The sequence below is a fragment of the Elephas maximus genome, chromosome 22, assembly GCF_024166365.1.
Source record: "Elephas maximus indicus isolate mEleMax1 chromosome 22, mEleMax1 primary haplotype, whole genome shotgun sequence".
NCBI lineage: Eukaryota > Metazoa > Chordata > Mammalia > Proboscidea > Elephantidae > Elephas > Elephas maximus.
The window spans coordinates 33338339-33363328 of NC_064840.1; the positions used below are offsets into that span (position 1 = coordinate 33338339).

The following is a 24990-nucleotide window of genomic DNA, read 5'->3' on the forward strand; positions in this document are numbered from 1 at the left end:
GGGGTGGCCAGTGCCCTGGTGACCACGGCCCAGGCAGAATCGGCACAGCCCTTCTGCATTAGTATGCTTCCATGGGCTTATCTTGTCCTCCGGCATTGCCTTTGGCCCCAAGTCCTGTAAGGTGCAGTGGCCAGCAGCCCATCTCACAGGACTGCACATCCCGTAGCACCCTGGGCTCCTGCAGGCAACGCTTGTCGCCACAGTGAGGCAGCTGCTGCTCCCTACTGAGGGCAAGTGTTGGTCCGCCAAGGTGGATGGACACCATGCCTGTGGGGGCCTGGCATTGAGTGGTGCTGAGGAGATACAATGGGTAGGCACATGTATGAGTACTGGGTCCGGTGTATACTGAGCCAGTTCTGATTCCTGGGGATCCTGGTCCCTCTGGGGCCAACTGGGCCTGTGTCTCTCAACAGTCCCAGGCCAGGGAGGGACAGTGGTCAGCAGGCATTGGCGGAATGTGGAGTGCATTACTCATGTCCGCCTTCCCTAGGCCTTACCAGTGAACGAGGAGAGGGTTCCAGTGTCCACGGACATATGGCGTCACTCACAGGAAAGCCTGCTTCTCCTTCCTGTCTGAGCTGCGGGCTCTGTCTGTGGTGTCAGCTGCAGACTTCAGCCCTCCTCGGCCTTCTCTGGTTGGCAGTAGCCTGGAACCCAAGGGGCCGGTAGCCCTGTCATGGCGTCTCAGTTTGGCAAGGTGTAGCTGGGGCAGGTTGGCTGTTCCGGCACTTTGCACAGGTGGCATGCCTGTGGAGGCCTGGCCCTCCCCAGCCCACTGCCCGCTGCCTGCTCCTCTTGCCCCTGGTGAAGCTTTACGGGACCTTCATCAAGATGGTGATGGTGTCCCTGCCCAGCATCCTGGCCTTCCTCTCCTATGTGGCCACTCTGAGGCCAGAGGGCAAAGTGGGCAGGGGTAGCTACAGCCCATGTGAAGACCACATCTTGCCCCCTCCTCCTGCCCCTGGGAAGGGGCGCGACTCATGCCCGAGTTCCAGATGTGCCTCTTCTTGGGGGATGTGCCTAGGGCACACTCTGGTGGGCACTGTGTGCTTAACATCCAAGGTCAAAGCCACTGTACAAGGCCTGCATTGGGCCAGGCCACAGCCCCCTTCAGCCAGCCGCCCTCTTCCTCCTCTGCCACCTCCTCCTCCACCACTTCTTTGGGGAAGAAAATAGTGCTCAAACCCTCCCCAGTCCCTAGGATGCCCCATGCTGGCACACAGACCCTCCCCAACCATGGAGCGCTGAGCTAGTACACTTGGAGCTCAGTAGACTCCAGGCACACATACACGCACATACACGAAAGCACACAATGTGCAGAGACACACGTGTATACAGAAGTACACAATGCAGAGACACGCATATGTACACACAAGCACACAGTACAGAGACATGCATATGTATACAGAAGTACACAGTATAGACACACGTGTACACACAAGCACACAGTGCAGAGACACGCATGTGTACCCAAAAGCACATGATGCACAGGGCCACATACGTTTACACAGAAGTACACAATGCATAAAGACACTCATGTGTACACAAGCACAGTATAGAGACACACATCTGTACACAGAAGTACACAATGCACAGAAACATGCACGTATATATACAAGCACACACTTCACATAGACATCCATGTGTACACAGAAGTACATGATGCACAGACATGCACATGTACACATAAGCACACAGTACACACAGAGACGTATACATACGCATGTACACACAAGCACACATTGCTCATGAACACACATACATGTGCACACAAGCACAGATACACATAGTTGTAAATGCACACAGACACACATGCACTGGCCACACCTTTAACACCACCCACCTCTTCTCAGTGGATTCCCTGTGGCTCCCCTCAGTATCTGAACAGCTTCTTTGGTCTCATGCTTCCTGGCTGCTGGGCCCTGGTCCTGCACAGAGCTGTGTCACCATCCCCCTCACACACAGTTTCAGAGACCTCTGGGCTCAGTGTGCAGGGTCGGCAGCCCAGAGCTCTGATCTCGGCTCTCGCCAGGTTATGGGAAATGCTGCTGGGCCCCAAGGCTCTGGGCAGAGTCTGAGGAGGAAAGAAGAGTGCCCTGAGTCCACACTTGCCCAGTGCCCGGGAGCATTTCTACAGAGTCTGGATGTAGTCTTTTAACAATGCTAACCCTTGCATGTGGCCCAAGTTCCAAGTTGGGCCTACTGACTTAGTGTGTGGAGGGCCCTCCAGGTCCTCCAGATGTGCCTTGGCTACTGTGGGGCAGGGGGCGTGGTTGCAGAGGGCCTGCATGGATGTGGGCAGCAGGTGAGTTGAACACATTTCCTTAAGGGGCTGAGTGCTGAGGCAGGGGTCACCTCCCATGGTGGCTTGCAGGCTGGTGTTTGCACTATGGCCAAAAGAAAGAGCAGGTGGTCTGGATGCTGGCATGGAACCAGCCATGCAGCAGCCTGGGTGTGCTGGGGCTGTGCTCACGGGGCTGTTCTCTCTGCCACTACCCCTGCAGCGCCTACTCGCTGGTTGTGGTTGGGCAGCGGGCGCCATGGTTGCCAGGGAAACGATTCTGCCCATTGCCAACAAGTGTGGCGGGTGTTGGTGAGGCGGTTCAGTTCAGTGCCGGTGTTGCAGGTTTGGGTGAGAGTTCTGTCCATCCATTTCAGGTGTAGGGAGGAGGCTTGGTCTCTTGGTGCCAGCCAGCCAGCGCTGCCGACGTCTGGGGCACTGTTCTGTGTGGTGCCAGCCAGCGCTGTGGATGTAGGCATGCAGTTTCCCCATGTCCAGAGAGTGCTGCAGGCATGTCAGTGTGGTTTGTTCAGGGCCAGGGAGCGTTGTAGGCTCAGGGAGGCGGGTCTGTCATCTGCTGCTCCCTGAACTCATTTTCCCTCTTCCCGCAGACTGTGTGACCGTGGGAGGCAATCCCTAAGCGACCCATGTGTATCATCTTCTTTAAATTTGATCCTCGCCCTGCTTCCAAAAATGCGTACAGGTAACTCTTGCTCATTGTGTCTGCTCCCCTGCCCCCCTAGTCCTATGTGCTTTTGTCTGTCAGCACCACCAAAGAGTTGGTGCTTGCAAGGGATGGGGGTGGGGGTGCTGCTGGACTTCGCCCTTTGTGGCCAAGGGAAAGAGCAGGCGGTCTGGGTGGTGGCATGGAGCCAGCCACGCAGCAGCTTAGGTGTGGGGGGGACCCGCTTCAGTGGTGGGGCTTCGCTTGGGTTTGTTCTCACTCAGTGGAGTGGGGAGGACAAGCCAGTGAGCACAGGGAGGCCCGCAATGACAACTGAGCCCTGCCTGCAAGCGAGCCAGAGATGATCTGAAAAGTCCTGGCCTGCACTCTGGGACAGATGTCATTCCAGCGTGGGGACACTGCCAGGGTTGTCTCAGTAGCAGGGACCCTGAGCCGACATGACATACAGGGGTGTGAAGACCCAGCACTGCAGGCCGCTGTGAGAGTGCAGGACGGAGGGGACAGTGTACAGGCGAGGGTCAGTGCTGGGACTCGGGTCAGGGAACAGAACTGGGCACGGATAGTGAGTGTGAGCCTGACTTGGGCTGGTTGGTCCCTGTGTCCTGTGAGATGTCTGAATGATGGCAGTATCATGCAGGGGGTGGGCTCCAGGCTGAAGAGCAAGGACTAGGCAGGGGAGCTGCGGGGTCCAGCTGGAGGAGGTGGGAGACCAAGGCCAGGAAGGGACGAGCTGTGGGCTGTAGGCTCTCCATCCCTTGGCATTCATCGACAAAGAGGATGAGGCCAGAGATCTAACCCACAACGAAAGATACATTTAGAACTGCTCACTAGGGGGATTGGCTGGGAAGCTTTCATCATTTTGAAACCGGCACCAGAAATGATTTGAAATATTTCAATTGCGTCTTGGCTTTTGGTCCCCGTGCCCCATGGCACAGTTAACCATGCTGCGTGGTACTGTGGCTGTGTCAGCTCATTTCAGCCCAGGGAATGGGACACAAAGAATGTCCAGGGCTCCCTTCCCTGTAAGTGGATGCTCTGCTGCTGAGTCAGAGCTGAGTGGGCGGCAGGGCAAGCAGCAGTCCAGGGCTTCCTTTAACCGCTGCTAACAGAGCAGCACTATGAGTTGGGTTGCAACCAGCAGGCAGCATGCGGTGTGGCAATTCACACAGGGAAAGTGTCATACAAAGAATTTTTCATCATGACAGGTGACAGGGTAATAAGAAGTGAGGAGGGCTGTAAAGAATACAAGATTAGCAGCTGTAAGCCATTGTCCTGAGGACTGAGATCAGCGCCCAGGGAGAGCCCCCCACCTTGGGCCGGGATATAGACCTTGCTGAAGAGGGCACGGCCCTAACCTTCTGGGTGGCAGAGAAATCACTGGGGCGCCACCCTGGCAGAACTTGCTGAAATCTACCCTCTAGAGTACTGGCAGAAGTTGTTCACAGGGATGTGTCTCACCTGACACTGCGCTGCAAAACTGTTCAAGGAGGGATGCTGGGAGGAGGTGCTGGTCACTGGGTGCTGCTTGCCACCATGCATTGCAGGGGCCTGAATTGCGGAAGCCACCCACACTGTAGGAACCAGGGCTAGAAAAGCACTTGCAGGAGGCTGCTGAGAAAGTACGCTGGATCCCAACAAAGAATCCTCTCCTCCTCCCATTTCTCTCCAGCGCCCTCTACTGACAAAACTTAACACAGTACCAACTGTAAAGAAGAGACTTTAGCTTCATTATCACAGAACAGGAATCCCTGGATGGTGTAAATGGTTCATGCGTATTAACCAAAAGGTTAGCAGTTCAAGTCCACCCAGAGATGCCTCTGAAGAAAGTCCTGGTGGTCTACTTCTAAAAAATCAGCCGTTGAAGAAACCAATGGTAAGTGCCCATCAGCGGATGAACGGATAAGTGAAATGTGGTGTAGACATACAATGGAACACTACTCAGCAATAAAGAAAAATGAGTTCCTGAAACATCTTACGACATGGATGCACCTGGCAGACATTATCTTGAGAGACATAAGTGAATCATAAAATGCATATATATGTATAATTTGTTCTCACTTTTATGAAGTGACATGAACAAGTAAATGCACAGAAATTAATGCTTGTTAGTGGTTGCCAGGGATGGGTGTGGGGGTGAAGGGATTCACTCTCTAGATAATGGACACTTGTTATTTTTGGTGATAGGAAAGGTAACACCAAATAAGGCTGAAGTGTATACAGCTTGACAAAAGTAAATGATGTCACTGAAATATAAACAAGAAAAAAGGACCTGTTGGTCATTGCTATGGCATATATAATTTTGAAACAACAGCAACAATAACCAAAAAGTATATGTGTAGGTATATATGTAGGCATATCTGTGTGTAAAACCAAAAACCAAACCCATTGCTGTCAAGTCGATTCTAACTCATAGCAACTGTATAGGACAGAGTAGAGCTGCCCCATAGGGTTTCCAAGGAGCGGCTGGTGGATTCCAGCTGCTTACCTTTTGGTTAGCAGCTGAGGTCTTAACCACTGTACCACCAGGGCTCCATATTTGTGTATAAAAAAAAAAAATCAAACCTGTTGCTGTCGAGTTGATTCCAGCTCATAGCAACCCTATAGGACAGAGTAGAACTGCCCCATAGGATTTCCAAGGAGAGGTTGGTGGGTTCCAACTGCTGACCTTTTGGTTAACAGATGTAGCTCACTGTAGTTCTTAAACGCTGCGCCACCAGGGCTCCTATGTGTGTATAGCTGTATGTATAAATGTGTATATATAGGTGTATGCATATATATAGGCATCCATGTGACTGTATGCACATATATTCACCTGTATAGTAAAGCACATAGGAGGCACAATCATAGATACTCCTTAGATGTAACCAAATACCTCGTGAGATTGATTTTCTGGGTTTGAAGCCTGTCTTAGTCACCTAGTGCTGCCATAACAGAAATACCACAAGTGGATGGCTTTAACGGAGAGAAATTTATTTTCTCACAGTCTAGTAGCTTGCAAGTCCAAATTCAGGGTGTCAGTTCTAGGGGAAGGCTTTCTGTCCCTGTCAGCTCTGGAGGAAGGTCCTTGTCCTCAATCTTCCCCTAGTCAAGGAGCTTCTTAGGTGCAGGGACCCTGTGTCCAAAGGACAGGCTCTGCTCCTGGTGCTGCTTTCTTGGTGGTGTGAGGTCCACAACTCTCTGCTTGCTTCCCTTTCCTTTTGTCTTTTGGGAGATAAAAGGTGGTGCAGGCCACACCCCAGGGAAACTCCCTTTACACTGGATCAGGGAGGTGACCTGAGTAAGGGTGGTGTTACAATTCCACCCTAATCTTCTTAACATAAAATTACAATCACAAAATGGAGGACAACTACACAATATTGGGAATCATGGCCTAACCAAGTTGACACATATTTTTGGGGGGACACAATTCAATCCATGACAAAGCCTTAGGACCATAGTCTCATGGGACAACTCGGTCAATTGGGATAATATAGTTCATAAATTTATGTTCTGCATCTTAGTTTGGTAAGTAGTATCTGAGGCCTTAATACTTATGAGCGGCCATCTAAGATACAACTATTGGTCTCTACTCATCTAGAGCAAAAGAGAAAGAAGGGAACCAAAGACTTGAAGAAAAAACTAGCGTACAGGACAAACAGTCTACAGGAACCACAGCTTCATCTACCCTGAGACCAGAAGAGCTAGATGGTGCCCAGCTACTACTACTGATTGTTCTAATCAGGGCCACAATAGATGGACCCTGATAGATGAGAGAAAAATGTGGAACAGAACCTCAAATTCCTAAAAAGCAGACTTACTGAACTGATTGAGACTGGAGGACTCCCCAAAACAATTACCCAGAGATACTCTTTAAACCTTGAATCGAAGCTAACCCCTGAGGTCACCTTGTAGCTAAATAACAGATGGGCTCACAAAATAATAAATAACACCCATAAGTACTGCACTCCTTTAAAAAGTCACCTATATGAGACCAAACAATCAACAATTACTTTAAAACAAAGATGAAGCTGTAAGGGGCCAGGAAAAATAGATTAATGGAAACGGAACAACCAGAACGGCAATAATGAGAATGTTCACGCATCGTAACGAATGTAAATAATGTCACTGAACAATTGGTGTAGAAATTGTTGAATGGGAATCTGAACTGCTGTGTAAATCTTCACCGAAAACACAATAAAATATTATTAAAACATGAGAAACTAATTTGCACTGTAAACTTTCCCCACAAGTACAATAAAATTTAAAAAACTTAAAGATATATATCTATTACTAAAACCAACAAAAAAAGGAAAGTCTGAGAAACTGTTGCAGCCAAGAAGAGCGAAAGAGGCATGACAACCGAATGTAATGTAGTGCCCTGGATGGGGTCCTGGGACAGAAAAAGGACATTAGACAAAAACTGTGGAAATCTGAATAAACTATGAACTTCAGTTAATGTCAGTGTGTCAATATTGGCTCATTAATTGTGACAAATGTACCATACTAATATATGATAATAATAGAGGAGAGTGGGCGGAGGGCATATGGGAATTCTCATACCACCTTTGCAATTTTTTCTGTAAGTCTAACAATGTTCTAAAATAGTAAATTTATATAAAAATAGATAAAAAAAGAAAACGGTATGGAGCACAGTTCTACTCTGACACACATGGTGTCGTCAGGAGTCGGAGTTGACTCGATGGCAACTGGTTTTTTCTCACAGAGCAGGCAATGAAAGGTGATTTTGGAGCTGAGATGCAATAAATTAGCACCTGGCACAGTTCACCCCTTTGACTACTCAGCTTTCGTATGCAGCCTTCTACATACACTTGAACTCTCATACGTCAGCAAAGCAACTGTTTCCACCTGAGTCAGTACAGGTAGAATCTGTACAAGTGAAGAAGTTCTCAAATGAGGAGACAGTCACCGTGTCTATCGCTGTGTTCATTACATCCTGATTCAGCCATGGCCCCAGCTGATATTCCACTCCTTAATGTTACCCAACTACCAGCATATGAAGTAAAAATGAGAGGAAGAAAAGAAGGAGAGAAGAAATTGAGCCTGCACAAACACATGCAAAGAGGCAGTGACTGAACTGTATGAGGCATTTACCACCCACTGCTGTCCTTGTTCCTAGACCAGTCAGAGGCTTCGCCAGGTCTCTGACTTTCTTCACCTGCCTCCCTTAACCAGAACCTCAGCTGCTTGCCATTCTGTCCTGGAGGCCCTGAGTCCATGCCATCCTGCCTTGTTTGAGTTGTAGTTTTCCTTTAACTTTTCGTCTTAGATCTGGGAGCTACTTGGGGGTCACTCACGTAGTGAGCTCTGGACCAGCCTGTCACTACTGGTAGAGGCTCGATTTCACCCAGTCCTTACCAGGCCTCTGCACATGCCCACTGGGCCCTCACAGTACTCCTATAGTCCCCTAGAGGGGAAAGGCCTGGTCTGTCTGCCCAGGCCCTATGATTGTGTTGTTTCATGGAGTTTTATTTTTGGCAGTTCACGTTAAGTTTCAGAATGTTACATGCTGTCACCACAGTACCCTTGTGAAACGCAGAATTTCCTGCTTGTTTACTACTGCTGATAAATTGATTTGTTCAGGCCATGCCAGATAAGGCAATTGAGGAGGGACAGGAGAGCCGAGAGTCTCAGCAAAACCTTCTGAAACTGCAGTCAGGAGAGTCCCCAAGACATGGGAGTGAGGAGGGCAGGGCTGGCGAAGTCAGGCTGGATCCCCTTTGAGGGTCTCCAGTCACCCCATTCACAGACGGGAGATGGAGGGCAGAGACAGCAGGTCCCCAGTGGGTGGGCCAGAACGAGGCTAGTGAGAGAGCTGGGTAGGTGGAGCCAGGGCCCACCAAAGACTAGGAATCCTGGATTAGGAAGAAGAGCTGGGTTCAGGGCTGACACCAGGGTCATGGCATCAGGGGGAGAAGCTCTAGCCACCCAAGACTGCCAACAGGCTCTGCCTGAACGCCCCCTCCTGCCACCTCCTTTCCTCTATCACTCTTCTGGCCTGGGCAGCACCAACCTCTACTACTGCTGCCGCGTCACCACTGAGTCCTTGTCTGCCCCTCACCCAAGAGTAGTCAGGAAGGCGAGTGTTGCTGGATGGCGTGCCATAGGCTGCCTATGCTGTGTCACCCATGTCCTTGTGTTGGGCGGCAGAGTATCCTCACGGCAGGTTGTCACCATATACCTTCAAAACCAGGTCAGGGGACATCTAAGTCAACTGACATAATAAAATCTATTACGAAAACATTCTGCATCGCACTTTGAAGAGTGGCGTCTGGGGTCTTAGACGCTAGCAAGCAGCTATCTAAGATGCATCAATTGGTCTCAACCCACCTGGATCAAAGGAGAATGAAGAACACCAAGGACACAAGGCAATTATGAGTCCAGGAGACAGAAAGAGCCACATGAACCAGCGACTACATCATCCTGAGACCAGAAGAACTAGATGGTGCCCGGCTACAGCCGATGACTGCCCTGACAGGGAACACAACAGAGAAGCCCTAAGGGAGCAGGAGAGCAGTGGGATGCAGACCCCAAATTCTCATAAGACCAGACTTAATGGTCTGAGACTAGAAGGACCCCGATGGTCATGGCCCCCAGACCTTCTGTTGGGCCAGGACAGGAGCCATTCCCAAAGCCAACTCTTCAGACATGGATTGGACTGGACAATGGGTTGGAGAGGGATGCTGGTGAGGAGTGAGCTTCTTGGATCAGGTGGACACTTGAGACTATGTTGGCTTCTCCTGCCTGGAGGGGAGATGAGAGGGTGGAGGGGGTTAGAAGGTGGCGAAATGGACATGAAAAGACAGAGTAGAGGGAGAGAGTGGGCTGTCTCATTAGGGGGAGAGTAATTGGGAGTGTGTAGCAAGGAGTATATGGGTTTTTGTGTGAGAGACTGACTTAATTTGTGAACTTTCACTTAAAGCACAATAAAAATTATTTTAAAAAAAGAAAAAACCAGGTCCCCTCCTGCACCAACCACACAGGCGCAGCACCGAGAGCACTCTCTCGTTTAATATGTGACTGCATTCTACCCTCTAAGTAAAAGATGACCCTGCTTTCATTCACATTCCTGAGTTGCTGGTCTCTGTGGTCCTGTGCTGCTTGATGGGCCAAATGGCTCTAAAGAAGACCATTGTAGCTGGACTGATGGCTGTCATTGTCATTTGTGTAAATGCTGGTGTAGACACGTGGCCTCTGCTCTTGAGAAGAGAGGCTGAAATGTCATCATTTCTAGGCCATGGCAGTGTTGCTTGTGGCTCTGTCTTTTCGATGGCCAATCTTGTGTGTGTGTCTGTTAATTCCCCACCCTTCCCAAGACTGGGTGAGGGTCTACTGTACACATTAGGAGCTGCCTCTCCGTACTTGGTCCGATTCGAAGGGGCCCTCTTGTCTCTTCTCCAGGAAAATGCATAGGTGGCTTCAGAAGGTGTGTCTTGCGGTCCGTTTGTGTGTGAGGCACCTGCCCCTAAGTGGCTCTCAGTGGACATGAGGTATGGTGGGCAGACAGCATCTGCCCCAGGAGCGGAGCGTGAGCACAGCCTCAGCAGGGCCACCCGCTGTACCTATGGGGGCTGCCCTACCTCCAGACGTGGCAAGCCTTCCCTCCCCGCCTCACCTGTAGTCAGGTGTTATATCCCACTGCCTCTTGGGGACCACCCTGGGCCCTGCCCCACTAGGTACCTCCGGCCTCCCTGGGTGTCCTCTGGGTAGCTGGGCCGCTCCCAGCATATGGTCTATGTGCCATTCTCACCACCTGGCAGCTGCATTCTGGCATTGCCCTGTGGGTGGGCTCCTTGGGGGAGCCTTGCTTCCTGGGACAATGCTGGCTGCCTGGGAAGCCTAGAGGTGGCACCGCGACAGTCTCCCTCGGTGTGTCCGGCAGCTCCTAATGGGAGCTGTGGTCCCTGCACAGTTCCCTCAGGTCCATCCTCCATGCCGGTCAGTGTCCAGCACATTGGACACCTATCCTTGGGCACGGTTGCCTGGTGTGAGTACAGTCTTTCAACTCTTGTTTTTGCTTCCAATAAGGATGTCTGCCGTGCTCCAGCGAAATTGTTCATGATGTGGGAAATGCTGACTTAGGAGGTTACCACTCCGGCTGGGCCTCACCCTGCAACTTTGCCCGGGTCCCAGTGACCTGGCTGCACTCAGTAGAGGAAGCTGTCCTTTGAGGGAATTCCATTTGATGTTACTGTCCCTGGTTGTAGAAGTGATACATGCTCTTTGAAAAAAAAGTCATACCCCAAATTGTACAAAGTAAAACGTGAGTTCCCATAACCCCTGGTGGTAGACAGAATTCCAAGAGGGCTCCAAGGTTCCTACCCCTGCTGTACATACCTCCCTAATCTGCTCCTTTGTGTGGGCGGGACTGTTAATGTGTGGTCTGGGCCTCTGTGACTTGGTTACATTGTATGACAAAGGCGAAGAGATTTTCTTGATGTAATTAAGATCCGCAATCAGTTGGTTTTGAGTTAATCAAAAGGGAGATTATTGTTACACAATAAACAGTGTCACTGAATTGTACATGTAGCATTTGTTGAAGTGATGTATCCTTTGCTGTGTATTTTATATTTAATAAAATAAAATGTCTTAATAGGGGTGAGATTACCCTGGGTGGGCCTGACCTAATCAGGTGGGCCCTTCCTGAAGAGGAGATTTGAAGAGTGAGGACAATTCTACCTCAAGCCATAAAGAAGTAAGCTGCTGTGCTGTGAGAGGGCCTGAGGGCGGCCTCTAGGACCTGAGAGGGACTCTGGCCCACAGCCAGCACGACAAGGGGACCTCAGTCGAACTGCTACAAGGAACTGAACTCTGCCAGCAACCACGTGGAAGACGACACCAAGTCTCAGATGAGACCCCTACCCAGCCGACACCTTGATTTCACCCTTGGGAGACCCTGAGTAGAGGACCCAGCTAAACTGTCCCCGACTCCTGGCCCACGGAAGCCACTACATTTGGGTGTTTGTTACATAGTAATAGAACACCAGTGCACCCCCCCGCCACGGTAACACTGTCACGCTCGTCTTTTTCAGGATGCCTGTTTAGCCTGGTGGGACTGTCTGCTGAGTGACCTGTTGCCCTTCATGGGCAGCTTCCTGGGGGGAGATCACTGAGGTGGAATCACTAGGCCATGGCATGTGATCTGTAATGTGCCACCAAACCAGCCTCGGTACACCGATTTACCCTCCAGCAGGGAATTGGTAATTCGTGGCTTCCGTTATTAGAACAAAGCAGAGCCACATGGTGACTGGCCACCCTCAGACCCCTCTCTGTGGTGGCACCATCCCTGTTTCCTGAACACTGGCACAGGCAGACTTCTGTTCACATTGAGGCACCAAGGACTGTTGGCTTTGAAGGGACTTACTTCCTCACCTCCTCCTAGAGCATCGATGTCGGCACTTGTCTCGGCTGTACATCTCTGAATTATGTGTTTAATGAAATCCCTGGCAAATCACAAGCAATTCAGCTGACTTGCAACTCCTGGGATAAAAACAACTCAGCAATTAATGTTCCTGAATCATAATCAAACACGTGTGCTTGCTCCTTGTTTTAAAAATAGACGATTGAATATCTTGGGATGAAAGGTTCTGCTCAGTCAGCTTTTCTATTTCTATTTTTCTTAATTCCCCCCCCTCCCCCCCAGAGCCTTACACAAGAATCAGAGCCAGATAGATGGGAAGCTTAGCAGGCGCTGGGTGTCTCCTAATGGTTGTAGAATAGGATAGAGAGAATGGTCACACAACTTCAAGAATGTAATTAATGTTACCGAATTGTATGTGTCAAAATTGTTGAATTGGTGTGTTTTGCTGTGTAGATTTTCACCAAAAAAAAAAAAAAAAAAAGAATCGGAACCAGAAGCCAAGAGCACAGGTTTGCCGCAGGCTGCAGCCCTCCGAATCCTCCCCTGGCAGGTCGGGGGCAGCAGGGATAGCTGTAGCTACCTCCCTGGCCTTCTCCAGCTCTGCACTCACCATCTGTGTTGGGGGAATGTGTCAATAGAGGAGGAGTGTTCGCCATCTGAAAGGGAACATCTGCACGGGACCACATTAATCTTGGCCCAGCCACGGCCTTGCACCACTTCCCCGTGCCCACTTGGCCTGTCGCCAACACAGCCTCAAAGTCTCCTTCCACTCAGTGCCATGGTGGTTCTCCCTCTTGACCATGTGGAAACCATGGTGGATTGGGTGTCTCCCACCACAATTGGCCTATGCAGGCTCTGGGAGCAGGTGTGTGGCCTGTGGTACTCGCTAACGGAGGGCATGGGGAGAGGACCCCTCAGCTCCTTCATTCCTGTTGCAGGGTGGGTGCCTCCACCCAGAAGGACAGAGCAGACGTGGCAGGAGGAGTGAACAGGGCCCAGCCAGCCTCTCCCTCAGGCCATTCACCTCCACTCGGGGTCTGCCACAACACAGGCTGGCATCCTGGCCGGAATTGGGCAGTGCCGTCTGGGAAGGGTTGTTCTGTGAATGGCTTGTGTCTCCTATCAGAGGAATAGCAACCCCCCGCCTCCCAGGTGACACTTCCACAGACCTGGCACAGCCCTTTCACAAGCTGTATGGATAGGACAGAGGGCTGGCTGCAGCCAGGGCCTGGTGGGGCCAGGTGGGAGTGTGCCTGCTCACAGAAGTGTGTGCGCACACGGGCTAACTCACCTCCGTAGTCTCGAGTGGCAGTGCCGGCGGGCGCTTGTTCCGCTTTTGATCTTAATGAGCGTCTCTAGCATTTCTCATTTTACAGTGAGCCAATGTTACTTCACAAAATCAACGTAATCAGTGCAAAAGTTATTTTAAAACCCTTTTTAGGCCCTCCCCAGGGACCTACACGGGTTTTCTGTTTCAGACTCGCAATGTCAGCGCAGTGGTCTTCTCTCCCTGGCTGCCGTTCACGTCGTGAGCGTTGAGAAAGCACCCCTTTGTATCTCTCTGTGGCCCAGGACTTGGACAGTCTTTCACAAAGTGTTATCTAAGACCCCGTTGGCTGAAGTTGGGCCCCACAGAGTTGATGGCAGTCATGCACGACTGCCTGACTTGTTTGTCTTTTAAAATGGCAAAGCTTGGATTGAAACCCAGTTTTCTCACATCCAAAACAAAACAAAAAAACAAACCTGTTCCTGTTGAGTCGATTCTGACTCATGATGACCCCATGTATTACAGACTAGAGCTACTCTGTAGGGTTTTCTTGGCTGTAATCTTTATGGGAGCAGATCGCCAGGCCTTTCTTCTGCAGAGCTGCTGAGGAGGTTCAAACTGCCAACCTTTAGGTTAGCAGCCAAGTGCAAACTGCTTACGCCACCCAGAGACACTTCAAAATCAAGGCTCTTAAAATATTGGTAATATCTTTTCTAATTAAATGGAAATGCATGTTTCGTTCATACTGCAAAAAACCAGTAAAACACAAAGAAGCCTCTACCCCACCAAAAAAAGAGAAATTGAAGAAGGTGCAGCCTCCCTGACAAGGCCCGGTACATGTTGGCATGTGTTATGCATTCTTGGCAGCGGCTTAGATGGGTGTGCTGGCTTCTCAGGGAGCGCATAGGCTCGCCCTGGATGTGCTCAGGAGGTGAGACAAATGGGAAGGAGGAGCATCCCTGTTGGCCCCAGGGTATGCTTGGTGACCGCTGTTCTGGGCGGATGAGGGACATGTGCAGGGCTGAGGTGAGCCACCTCATGGCTGATGTTGGGCGGCATGGTGGAGCCCCAGTCACCCGGGCCAAAGGAGCATGGAAATGCATCATGTGCCTGTCTCCTCAGCACAAGGGGGAGGCAGAAGGGCTCAGTCCCTTGACAGGTGGGAAACAGCCCCGCTGGAGGCGTTGCAGCCCTTTGTCCTGTGTAAGTGGGGGTGCGGCTGGTACTTTACTGCTCTTGTTGTTGTTAGTTGCCATCAAGTTGATTCTGACTCATGTTGACCGTGTGTGTGCAGAGTAGAACTGCTCCATAGGGTTTTCAAGGCCATGACCTTTCAGAAGCAGATCACCAGGCCTGTCTTGAGAGGTGGCTCTGGGTGGGTTTGAATCGCCAACTTTTGCTAGTGTTCAAGCACTTAACTGCGTGCACCTGCTTTAATAGTCAAGAGAAAATGAGGTTTTTCTGTTTCTATTTTCATCTGAGATCTTAATTCCTGCTTTCTTCTTCCAGGCTCATTCTAGCAGCCAACAGAGATGAATTCTACCACAGGCCGACCAAATTAGCCAACTTTTGGGGGGACAACAATGAGATCCTCAGCGGTAAGTTGCATCACTCCTCACAGGTACCAGGGCCATGTTGCACGGCACAGTCAGCACCTGGCCTGGCATGAAAACCATGGGATGGCTGACCAATCTGTTTTGTCACTCTCAAGAGGAAATGCAGAATGTATGGCGACAGACGAGCTACCACTCTCATGGGTCTGGGGTGAGCACTGGGGAGTCAGCACCCACATTGGGCACTCCCCAAATTGTCCGCCAAGCACAGTCCACAGGGTTTTCCAGGTCAGCTCTGTCTCTGGAGGCCTTCCGTGGGTCTCCAGAAGAAGCGGTTGACCTGCACATAGGGGACTCGTCATGTGAAAGGATCACTTGATTTTTTTTTACGGTTAATAGTTTTATTTCCTCTTAAAATTGCTATCAAACCAAAAAACCAAACCAAACCCATTGCCATCGAGTTGATGTCCGTCTCACAGTGACCCTATGGGACAGAGTAGAACTGCCCCGTAGGGTTTCCAAGGCTGTAAATCTTTATGGAAGCAGACTACCACATCTTTCTCCTGCAGAGCAGCTGGTGGGTTCAAACCACTGACCTTTCAGTTAGCAGCCGAGTGTTTAACCACTGCACCACCAGGGCTCCTTTTGCTATCCATAATTTTAAACTGGATCATTTTGGTTTCCTATTTTTCTCTCTCTCTTTTTTTTTTTTTTTGTGGTGAAAACATACATACCCACACATCTGCCAACACAGCTTCCACATTTACAACTCAATGACAGTGATTACATTTTTCATGTTGTGCCACTATTCTTGCTATCCTCATCCAAAACATTCCACCGCCGTTAACATAAACTCAGTGCTCCCTAAACAAAAACTCACCCTTTCCTCTCCCTCCCACATCTGGTAACCATTAATAGTCTGTGGTTTCTATATTTTTTGCTTTATTAGGTGCCATTGAGTCAGTTCTGAATCATGGCGACTCTGTACAACAGCATGAAACACTGCCTGGTCCTGCGCCATCCTCACAATTGTTGCTATGTTTGAGCCCATTGCAACCACTGTTAGTTCATCTTGTTGAGGGCCTTCCTCTTTTTCACTGACCCTCTATCTTACCAAGTGTGATGTCCTTCTCCAGGGACTGGTCCCTCCTGATAACATGTCCAAAATACATGAGACAAAGTCTCGCCATCCTTGCTTCCAAAGCAGTCTGGCTGTACTCCTTCCAAAACAAATTTGTTTGTTCTTCTGGTAGTCCGGAGTATATTCAATATTCTTTGCCAACACCATACTTCAAAGACATCAATTCTTCTCTGGTCTTCCTTATTCATTGTCCAGCTTTTGTATACATATGCTGGGATTGCAAATACCATGGCTTGGGTCAGGCGCATCTTAGTCCTCAAAGTGACGTCTTTGCTTTTCAACACTTTAAAGAAGTCTCTTGCAGCAGATTTGCCCAATGCAATATGCCATTTGATTTCTCGACTGATGCTTACATGGGCATTGATTGTGGATCCAAGTAAAATGAAATCTTTGACAACTTCAACATTTTCTCCATTTATCGTGATGTTGCTTATTGATCCAGTTGTGAAAATTTTTGGTTTCTTTATGTTGAGGTATAATCCATACCGAAGGCTGTAGTCTTTGATCTTCATCAGTAAGTGCTTCAAGTCCTCTTCACTTTCAGCAAGCAAGGTTGTGTCACCTGCATATCACAGGTTGTTAATGAGACTTCCACCAATCCTGAAGCCATGTTCTTCATATAGTCCAGCTTTTCGGATTATTTGGTTAGCATACAGATTGAATAAGTATGGTGAAAGGATACAACCCTGACTCACACCTTTTCTGATTCTAAACCACACAGTATCCCCTTGTTGTGTTCGAACGACTGCCACTTAGTCTATGTACAAGTTCCTCATGAGCACAATCAAGTGTTCTGGATTTCCATTCTGTTCAGTGTTATCCATAATTTTTTATGTTCTACACAGTCGAATGCCTTTGCATAGTCAATAAAACACAAGTAAACATCTTTCCAGTATCCTGCTTTCAGCCAAGATCCATCTGACATCAGCAATAATATCCCGGGCTCCATATCCTCTTCCGAATCCAGCTTGAATTTCTGGCAGTTCCCTGTCAATGTACTGCTGCAACCGTTTTTGATTTATCTTCAGTAAAATTTTACTTGTGTGTATGGGTTCTGGGTTGGGTAATATTAATGATATTGTTTGATAACTTCTGCATTCTGTTGGATCGTCTTTCTTTGGAATGGGCACAAATATGGATGTCTTCCAGTTAGTTTGCCAGCTAGCTGTCTTCCAGATTTTTTGGCATAGCCAAGTGAACACCTCCAGTGCCGTATCCATTTGTTGAAACATCTCAATTGGTTATTCCATCACTTCATGGAGCCTTGTTTTTTGCCAATGCCTTCAGTGCAGCTTGGACTTCTCCTTCAGTACCATTGGTTCTTAATCATATGCTACCTCCTGAAGCAGTTGAACATTGACAAATTCTTTATGGTATAGTGATTCTGTGTATTCCCTCCAACTTCTTTTGATGCTTCCTGTGTCATTTAATATTTTGCCCATAGAATCTTTCAATATTGCAACTCGAGACTTGAATTTTTTCTTCAGTTCTTTCAGCTTGAGAAATGCCGAGCATGTTCTTCCCTTTTGGTTTTCTAACTCCAGATCTTTGCACATTTCATTATAATGCTTTACTTTGTCTTCTCAAGCCATCCTTTGAAATCTTCTGTTCACCTCTTTGACTTCATTATTTCTTCCATTTGCTTTAGCTACTCTACTTTCAAGAGCAAGTTTCAGAGTCTCTTCTCATATCCATTTTGTTCTTTTCTTTCCTGTCTTTTTAATGATCTCTTGCTTTCATGTATGATATCCTTGATGTCAACCCACAACTTGTCTGGTCTTTGGACATTAGTGTTCAACGCACCAAATCTTTTCCTGAGATCGTCTCCAGATTCAGGTGGGATATATTTAAGGTTGTATTTTGGCTCTTGCAGACTTGTTTTATTTTCTTCAGCTTCAGCTTGAACTTACATACAAGCAATTGATCATCTCTTCTGCAGTCAGCCCCTGGCCTTGTTCTGACTGATGATGTTGAGCTTTTCCATTGTCTCTTTCCACAAGAATAGTCAATTTGATCCCTGTGTATCCCATCTGGCAAGGTCCATATGTATAGTTGCTATTTATATTGTTGAAAAAAGCATTTGCGATGAGTAAGGCGTTGGTCTTGCAAAATTCTATCACTCAATTTCTGGTGTCATTTCTATCATCAAGGCCATATTTTACCATTACGGATAAGTCATCTTTGTTTCCAGCTTTCAAATTTCAATCACCAGTAATTATCAATGCCTCTTGATTGCATGTTTGATCAATTTCGGACTGCAAAAGTTGGTAAAAATCTTGAATTTCCTCGTCTTTGGCCTTAATGGTTGGTGCTTAAATTTGAAAAATAGTCATATTAACTGGTCTTCCTTGTAGACATATGGATATTATCCTATCACTGATAGTGTTGTACTTCAGGATAGATCTCGAAATGTTCTTTTTGATGATGAATGCGACACCATTCCTCTTCATTTTGTCATTCCCGGCATAGTAGACCATCTGATTGTCCAATTCAAAATGGCCAATACCTGTCCATTTCAGCTCACTAATGTCTAGGGTGTCTATCTTCATGCATTCCATTTCATTTTTGATGACTTCCAATTTTCCTAGATTTGTACTTCATGCATTCCACATTCCGATTATTAATGGCTGTTTGAAGCTATTTCTTCTCTTTTTGAGTTGTGCCACATCAGCAAACGAAGTTCCAAAAGCTTTATTCCATCCATGGCATTAAAGTTGACACTCCTTTGAGGAGACAACTTTTCCCCAGAGAGTGTCTTCCAACCTGATGGGCTCATTTTTTGGCAGTATGTCAAAGTTCTGCTGCTATTCATAAGGTGTTCACTGGCCAGTTTTTTCAGAAGTAGACCGCCAGTTCCTTCTTCCTAGCCTGGCTTAGTCTGAAAGCTCTACTGAAACCTGCTCACCATGGATGACCCCACTGGTATCTCAGATATTTAAGATACCAGTGGCTCAGCTTCCAGCATCACAGCAACGTGCAAGCCACCACAGTAGGGCAAACTGACAGATATATGGTGGGTGGTTTCTGTATGTTCGTTTATTTCATATAAGTGAGCTCATACAATATTTGTCCTTTTCTGACTGACTGACTTTGATCAGCATAATGTTTTCAAGGTTCCTCCATGCAGTGGCACGCATCAGGACTTCATTTCTCTTTACAGCTAAGTAATATTCCATTGTATGCATGTACCACATTTTCTTTATCCATTAGTTAGTCTATTTTGATTTATCTTCTCACCTGGAAGAAGAGCATATTGTTAGTTTTCTGTGAGGTGCCAGCCCGTACTCAGTCACTTTGTGAAAAGCCACCATCGTCATTGTGTGTGTTTTTGTTTGCATACTCATCTGTGTTTACGTACAAGTGTCTCTCATTCCTAGAGATGTCTGGGCCTGAGTTTGGAGAGCAAGGCTTGGATGGTGCACGTTCAGGTGGGGAGCTGCGTGCTGTGGCCTTGTCACCTGCATGGGCCTCTGTTGCCTGAGGCATTCTCATGGGGGGCAGAGTGGAAGTGACATATGTGTCTCCCGCCCTTGAAGGTGGCAGCCTCACAGAGATAGGCAGCAGTTCTAGCCCACAGAGTAGACTGCATGGACAGGCCACAGGGTCCCTCTGACCGTGACTGTGTGCCAGGTGCCAGGCAGGCCCCAGGAGACTGGCAGAGCCGTTGAGGCACTCCAGAGTGTCCATCTGGGCCAGGTGTGGCCTTGTGGGTCCATGGAGGCTGCATGTGTCCTGCTCTTCTCCTGCCTCCCAGGCCTCTCTGGCTCTGAGCTCAGGGCGTGGTCAGTGCAGGGGGCAAGGAACCTTGGTCAGGAGGTGAAGGCCCATTGCCCAGGGTACAGTGGAGGTGGGACTCACAGGGTAAGAGAGCAGGTCCACAATGTCACAGGAGATTGTCTGAGGAGACATTCCTGGCATCCTGGGCTAGGGCAGAACAGAAAGGGGCAGTGAGAGAGGACAGGACAGGCAGTGTGAGCCACATCTGCAAGACATGCAGGTATGTGAGGCTGAAGCGGGTGGGTGGGTAGGGCTGGCCACGGGCTGAGGGACTGATGCCTTTGCGAAGTGGGAAAGAGACCTGCAAGGCAGCTAGGTGGGCACGAAGTGCCCTGCGAGGCAGTTACCCTCATTTCTGTAGATGAGGCCCTGGAGGCTGCTCGGCTACCACCTTCCTGGGCATTTAGTCTCATGGCCTGCTCTCAATCCATACTGATCCCAGCTGAGGAGCTCCAGCTGCATGGAATTGTTATTCTTTGTAGTGGTTTGGAGGTGACCAGCTGGCATATTGGTATGGGGCTCCTGTCTAGTAGCAGTGGTGGTTCACCTTCCATACAGGAGACTTGGTTTGATTCTCGTGCAGCCATCATCTATCTTGTCAGTGGAGTCTTGCATGTTGCTATGATGTTGAACAGGTTTCAGCAGAACTTCCAGACCAAGACAGACTAGGAAGAAAGGCCTGGCGATGTTCTTCCAAAAATCAGCCAGTGAAAACCCTATGAATCACAGCAGTCCTATCCGCAACCAATCATGGGGCTGATGCAGGACTGGGCAGCATTTCACTCCATTGTGCATTGGGTCACCACGAGTCGGGGCTGACTCAATAGCAGCTAACAACAGCCTAGTGACATAGACCCTTGTCTCACCACAATGCTCGATGGGCCCAACATCCACTGCACCCAGGTTGGGGCTAGAAGGTGCCAAGGTCCACAACGTCACTCTGTCTGGCATCACCAAATTATATGGATTGAAATGTATCTTTTGCAAAGATATGTTGAAGTCCTAACCCTTCCTACCTGTGAATGTGATCTTGTTTGGAAATGGGGTCTTCGAAGATGTTAACAATTAAGTTAATATGAGTTCATACTGGAGTAGGATGGGTCTAATCCAATATGAGTGGTGTCCTTATGGAAGAGAAGAGACACAGACAGACAGACAGACACACACACACAGCGAAGATGGCCATTTAAAGTTGGAGGCAGAGATTGAAGTGATCTACAAACCAAGAAACACCAAGGATTGTCAGCCATCACCAGAAGCTAGGAGGGAGGCATGGAACAAGTTTTCCCTCAGAGCCCTCAGAAAGAATCATGGCTGATACCCTGATTTTGGACTGTTGACGTCCAGAACTGTGAGATGATAAATTTCTGTTCTGCTAAGCCACTGATTCTCAGGAGCAATGATCATGATGATGGTGTAGGACCGGGCAGTGTTTTGTTCTGTTGTACGTAGGGTCACTATCATGTTGTATGTAGGAAACCAACTAAACAGCACCTAACAACAACAACATAAGCCACCCAATTTATGGTACTTTGTTACAGCAGACCTAGGAAACTAATACAGCTGGGAACTTGTTAAAAATACAGACCATCAAATTTGGAAAAATTTTGACTATTATTTCTTCAAATATTTGTTCTGTCCCCTGCTCTCTCTCTTCTCTTTCAGAGACTCCAATTACACATCTGTTAGTTTGCTTAAGGTTGTCCCATACTTCAATGATGCTTTGTTCGTTTTAGATAAATATGTGTTTCATTTTTTAAAAGTAGTTTATTAAAGTGAAATTCTCATAACATAAAATTAACTATTTTAAAGTGAGTTCAATGGCATTTGGTACATTTACAATGTTGTGCAGCCACCGCCTCTGTCTAGTTCCAAAACTGTTTCATCACTCCAGAGTAAAACCCTGTAGGTACTTTAACCCTTTTGTTACCATGTGATGACGTGTGTTTTCAGTATTGGAGTGCATGTTTACTAATTGAGTGTGTTTAAATTTTTGGCTGGTAATATGGATTTTGAGAAATACGATCTGGTAATACATTCCACCAATGAGCCTAGCGGTACTTTGGTGCCACCAATCTGTGGAGTGATGGTATACCAACGGGAACTTAAATAAATAAATAAATGGGAACTAGATATGTAATTTTTTGCAGGCACGTTCCCATTAGGTTGCATGGGGAACCAACAGAAAAACCAAAACCCATCAGGGCCCCCTAACTATCACATCAAACCAAACCTGTTGCCGTCGAGTCGATTCCAATTCACAGTAACCCTGTAGGACAGAGTAGAACTGCCCCACGAGTTTCCAAGGAGCACCTGGTGGATTTGAACTGCCCACCTTTTGGTTAGCGGCAGTAACACTTAACCACTATGCCATTAGTGTTTCCATCTATCACACAGGAAAGCCATAATTATGCCTGCAAGCCTTATCTCATAGAAATAAAGGGAAAAAAGGGCAAAAGTTTACAAAACTAACACATCCAGGAAGTACCCCCTAATAGAATGCTCAGCCTGCACTTAACCTAACAGTGAGGCTCCACCTCCAGTCTACTGAGCTTTGCATATTTCAAAAGGGACCCACTTTGACACTAAATGCATTAGAACTGGAATAACATACTACCTATGAGGTCCAGAGGCATAAAAAGTGACTGGTTTACCATTATACCAATGGTAACAGGATTAAGCAGTTTCTCCCCAGTCCTTGGCAACCACCAATCTGCATTCTGTCCATGAATTTATCTCTTCTGGATATTTCATATAAATGGGATCATACCAATGTGACCTTTTATGTCTGGTCATCCACATTGCAGTATGTATCAGTACTTCATTCTTTTTATAGCTGCATAATATTCCATGGTATATACACACCCCGATTTGTTTATCCATTCATCTGTTGATGGACGTTTGGGCTATTTCCAGCTTTTGGCTATTGTGGATAGTGCTGCTATGAACATTTGTGGACATGTACTTGTTTGAGTCCCTGTTTTTTTAACTCTTCAGGGTAAATACGTAGGAGTGAATTTCAGGATCGAATGGTAATTCTATGTTTAACTTTTTGAGAAACCACCAAACTGTTTTCCATAGCTGCTGAACCATTTTGCATACCTGCTTGCAATGTGTGAGGGTCCCAGTTTCTCCACATCCTCACCAACAATTAATATTTTCCATGTTTTTTTTATTATAGCCACACTAGTGGATGTGAAAGGAGCCTTGGTGGCACAGTGGTTAAAGTGCTCGGCTGCTAACCAAAAGGTTGGCAGTTCGAACCAACCAGCCACTCTGCGGGAGAAAGATGTGGCAGTCTGCTTCTGTAAAGATTTACAGCCTTGGAAACCCTTTGGGGCGATTCTACTCTGTCCTATGGGGTCGCTGTGAGTTGGAATCTACTCAGTGGCAGTGGGGTGGGAGTGGGTATAAAGTGGTACCTCATTGAGGTTTTGATTTGCATTTCCCTAATGACTGATGATATGAACATCTTTCCACGTGCTTGTCAGCTGTTTGTAGATCTTTAGAGAAATGACTATTCAAGTACTTTGCCCATTTTTAATTGGGTTATTTGTCTTTTTATTACAGAGATCTAAAAATTCTTTGTGTATTCTGGATTCTAGACCCTTATCAGATATATGATTTGCAAATATTTTCTCACTTTCTATAGGTTGTCTTTTCACTTTCTTGATGATGCCCTTTGATGTATGAAAGTTTTTAATTTCAGTGAAGTCCAATTTATTTTCTTTTGTTTCTCCTACTTTTGGTGTCATATCTAAATCTATTGCCAAATCTAAGGTCATGAAAATTTACCCCTATGTTATTTCCTAAGAATTTTACATTTTTAGCTGTTATATTTAGGTTGTCGATCCACTTTTTATTTGTTTTTGTACTACAAGGCAGGGGTCCAGCTTTATTCTTTTGCATGTGAATTTCCAGTTGTCCCACCACCATTTGTTAAAGGGACTATTCTTTCCCCCATTGAATAGTCTTGGCACTTCTATCAAAAATCAAGTGGTCATAGATGTATGGGTTTATGTCCAGACTCTCAATTCTATTTCATTGGGCTATATGTCTGTTTTTATGCCAGTACCACACTGTTTTGGCTACTGTAACTTTGTATTAAGTTTTGAGTCATTGAATTTTGTTCTTTTTTTTCTAGATTGTTTTGACTATTTGGGATTCCTTGGAATTCCATATGAATGTGAGGATCAGCTTTTCTATTTCCTCAAAAAAGGCTGTTTGAATTTTGATAGGGATTATATTGAATCAGTAGATGATTTCAGGTAGCGTCTTAGTCATCTAGTGCTAGTATAACAGAAATACCGCAAGTGGATGGCTTTAACAAAGAGCAATGTATTCTCTCACAGTCTAGGAGGCTTGAAGTCCAAATTCAGGGCGCCAGCTTCAGGGGAAGCCTTTCTTTCTCTGTTGGCTCTGGGGGAAGGTCCTTGTCATCGATCTTCGCTGGTCGAGGAGCTTCTCAGGGCAGGGACGCCGGGTCCAAAGGGTGCGCTATTCTCCTGGCTCTTGTTTCTTGGTGGTATGAGGTCCCCATGTCCCTCTGCTCACTTCTCTCTTCTGTATCTCAATAGAGATTGATTTAAGACACAATCTAATCTTGTAGATTGATTCCTGTCTCATTAACATAACTGCCGATAATCCTGCTTCATTAACATTGTAGAGGTGGTATTTACAACACGTAGGAAAAACACATCAGATGACAAAATGGTGGACATTCACACAATACTGGGAATCATGACTTAGCCAAGCTGACAGATATTTTTGGGAGACACAGTTCAATTCATGACAGGTAATATTGGCACCCTAACAATATTAAGTCTTCCAGTCCATGAACACAGATGTCTTTCCATTTATTTAGGTTCTTTAATTTCCTTCAGCAGTATTTTGTAGTTTTCAGTGTACAAGTCTTTCATCTCCTTAAT

General features: G+C 47.3%; 1 protein-coding gene across 4 annotated transcripts in view; it reads left to right on the forward strand.

Moving 5' to 3' along the window:
* Positions 1–24990, forward strand: part of TANGO2 (transport and golgi organization 2 homolog) — a 63796-nt gene that overhangs the window by 17051 nt on the left and 21755 nt on the right. For 3 of the 4 annotated variants that reach the window (XM_049865913.1, XM_049865911.1, XM_049865912.1), the window contains exons 2-3: positions 2893–2984; positions 15101–15189. In XM_049865913.1, the coding sequence (XP_049721870.1) occupies positions 2929–2984; positions 15101–15189 (145 nt within the window). In that variant the 5' untranslated portion in view covers positions 2893–2928. Of the gene's footprint in view, positions 1–2892; positions 2985–4635; positions 4840–15100; positions 15190–24990 lie in introns of those variants that run through there. The other variant, XM_049865914.1, reaches the window with a different exon arrangement.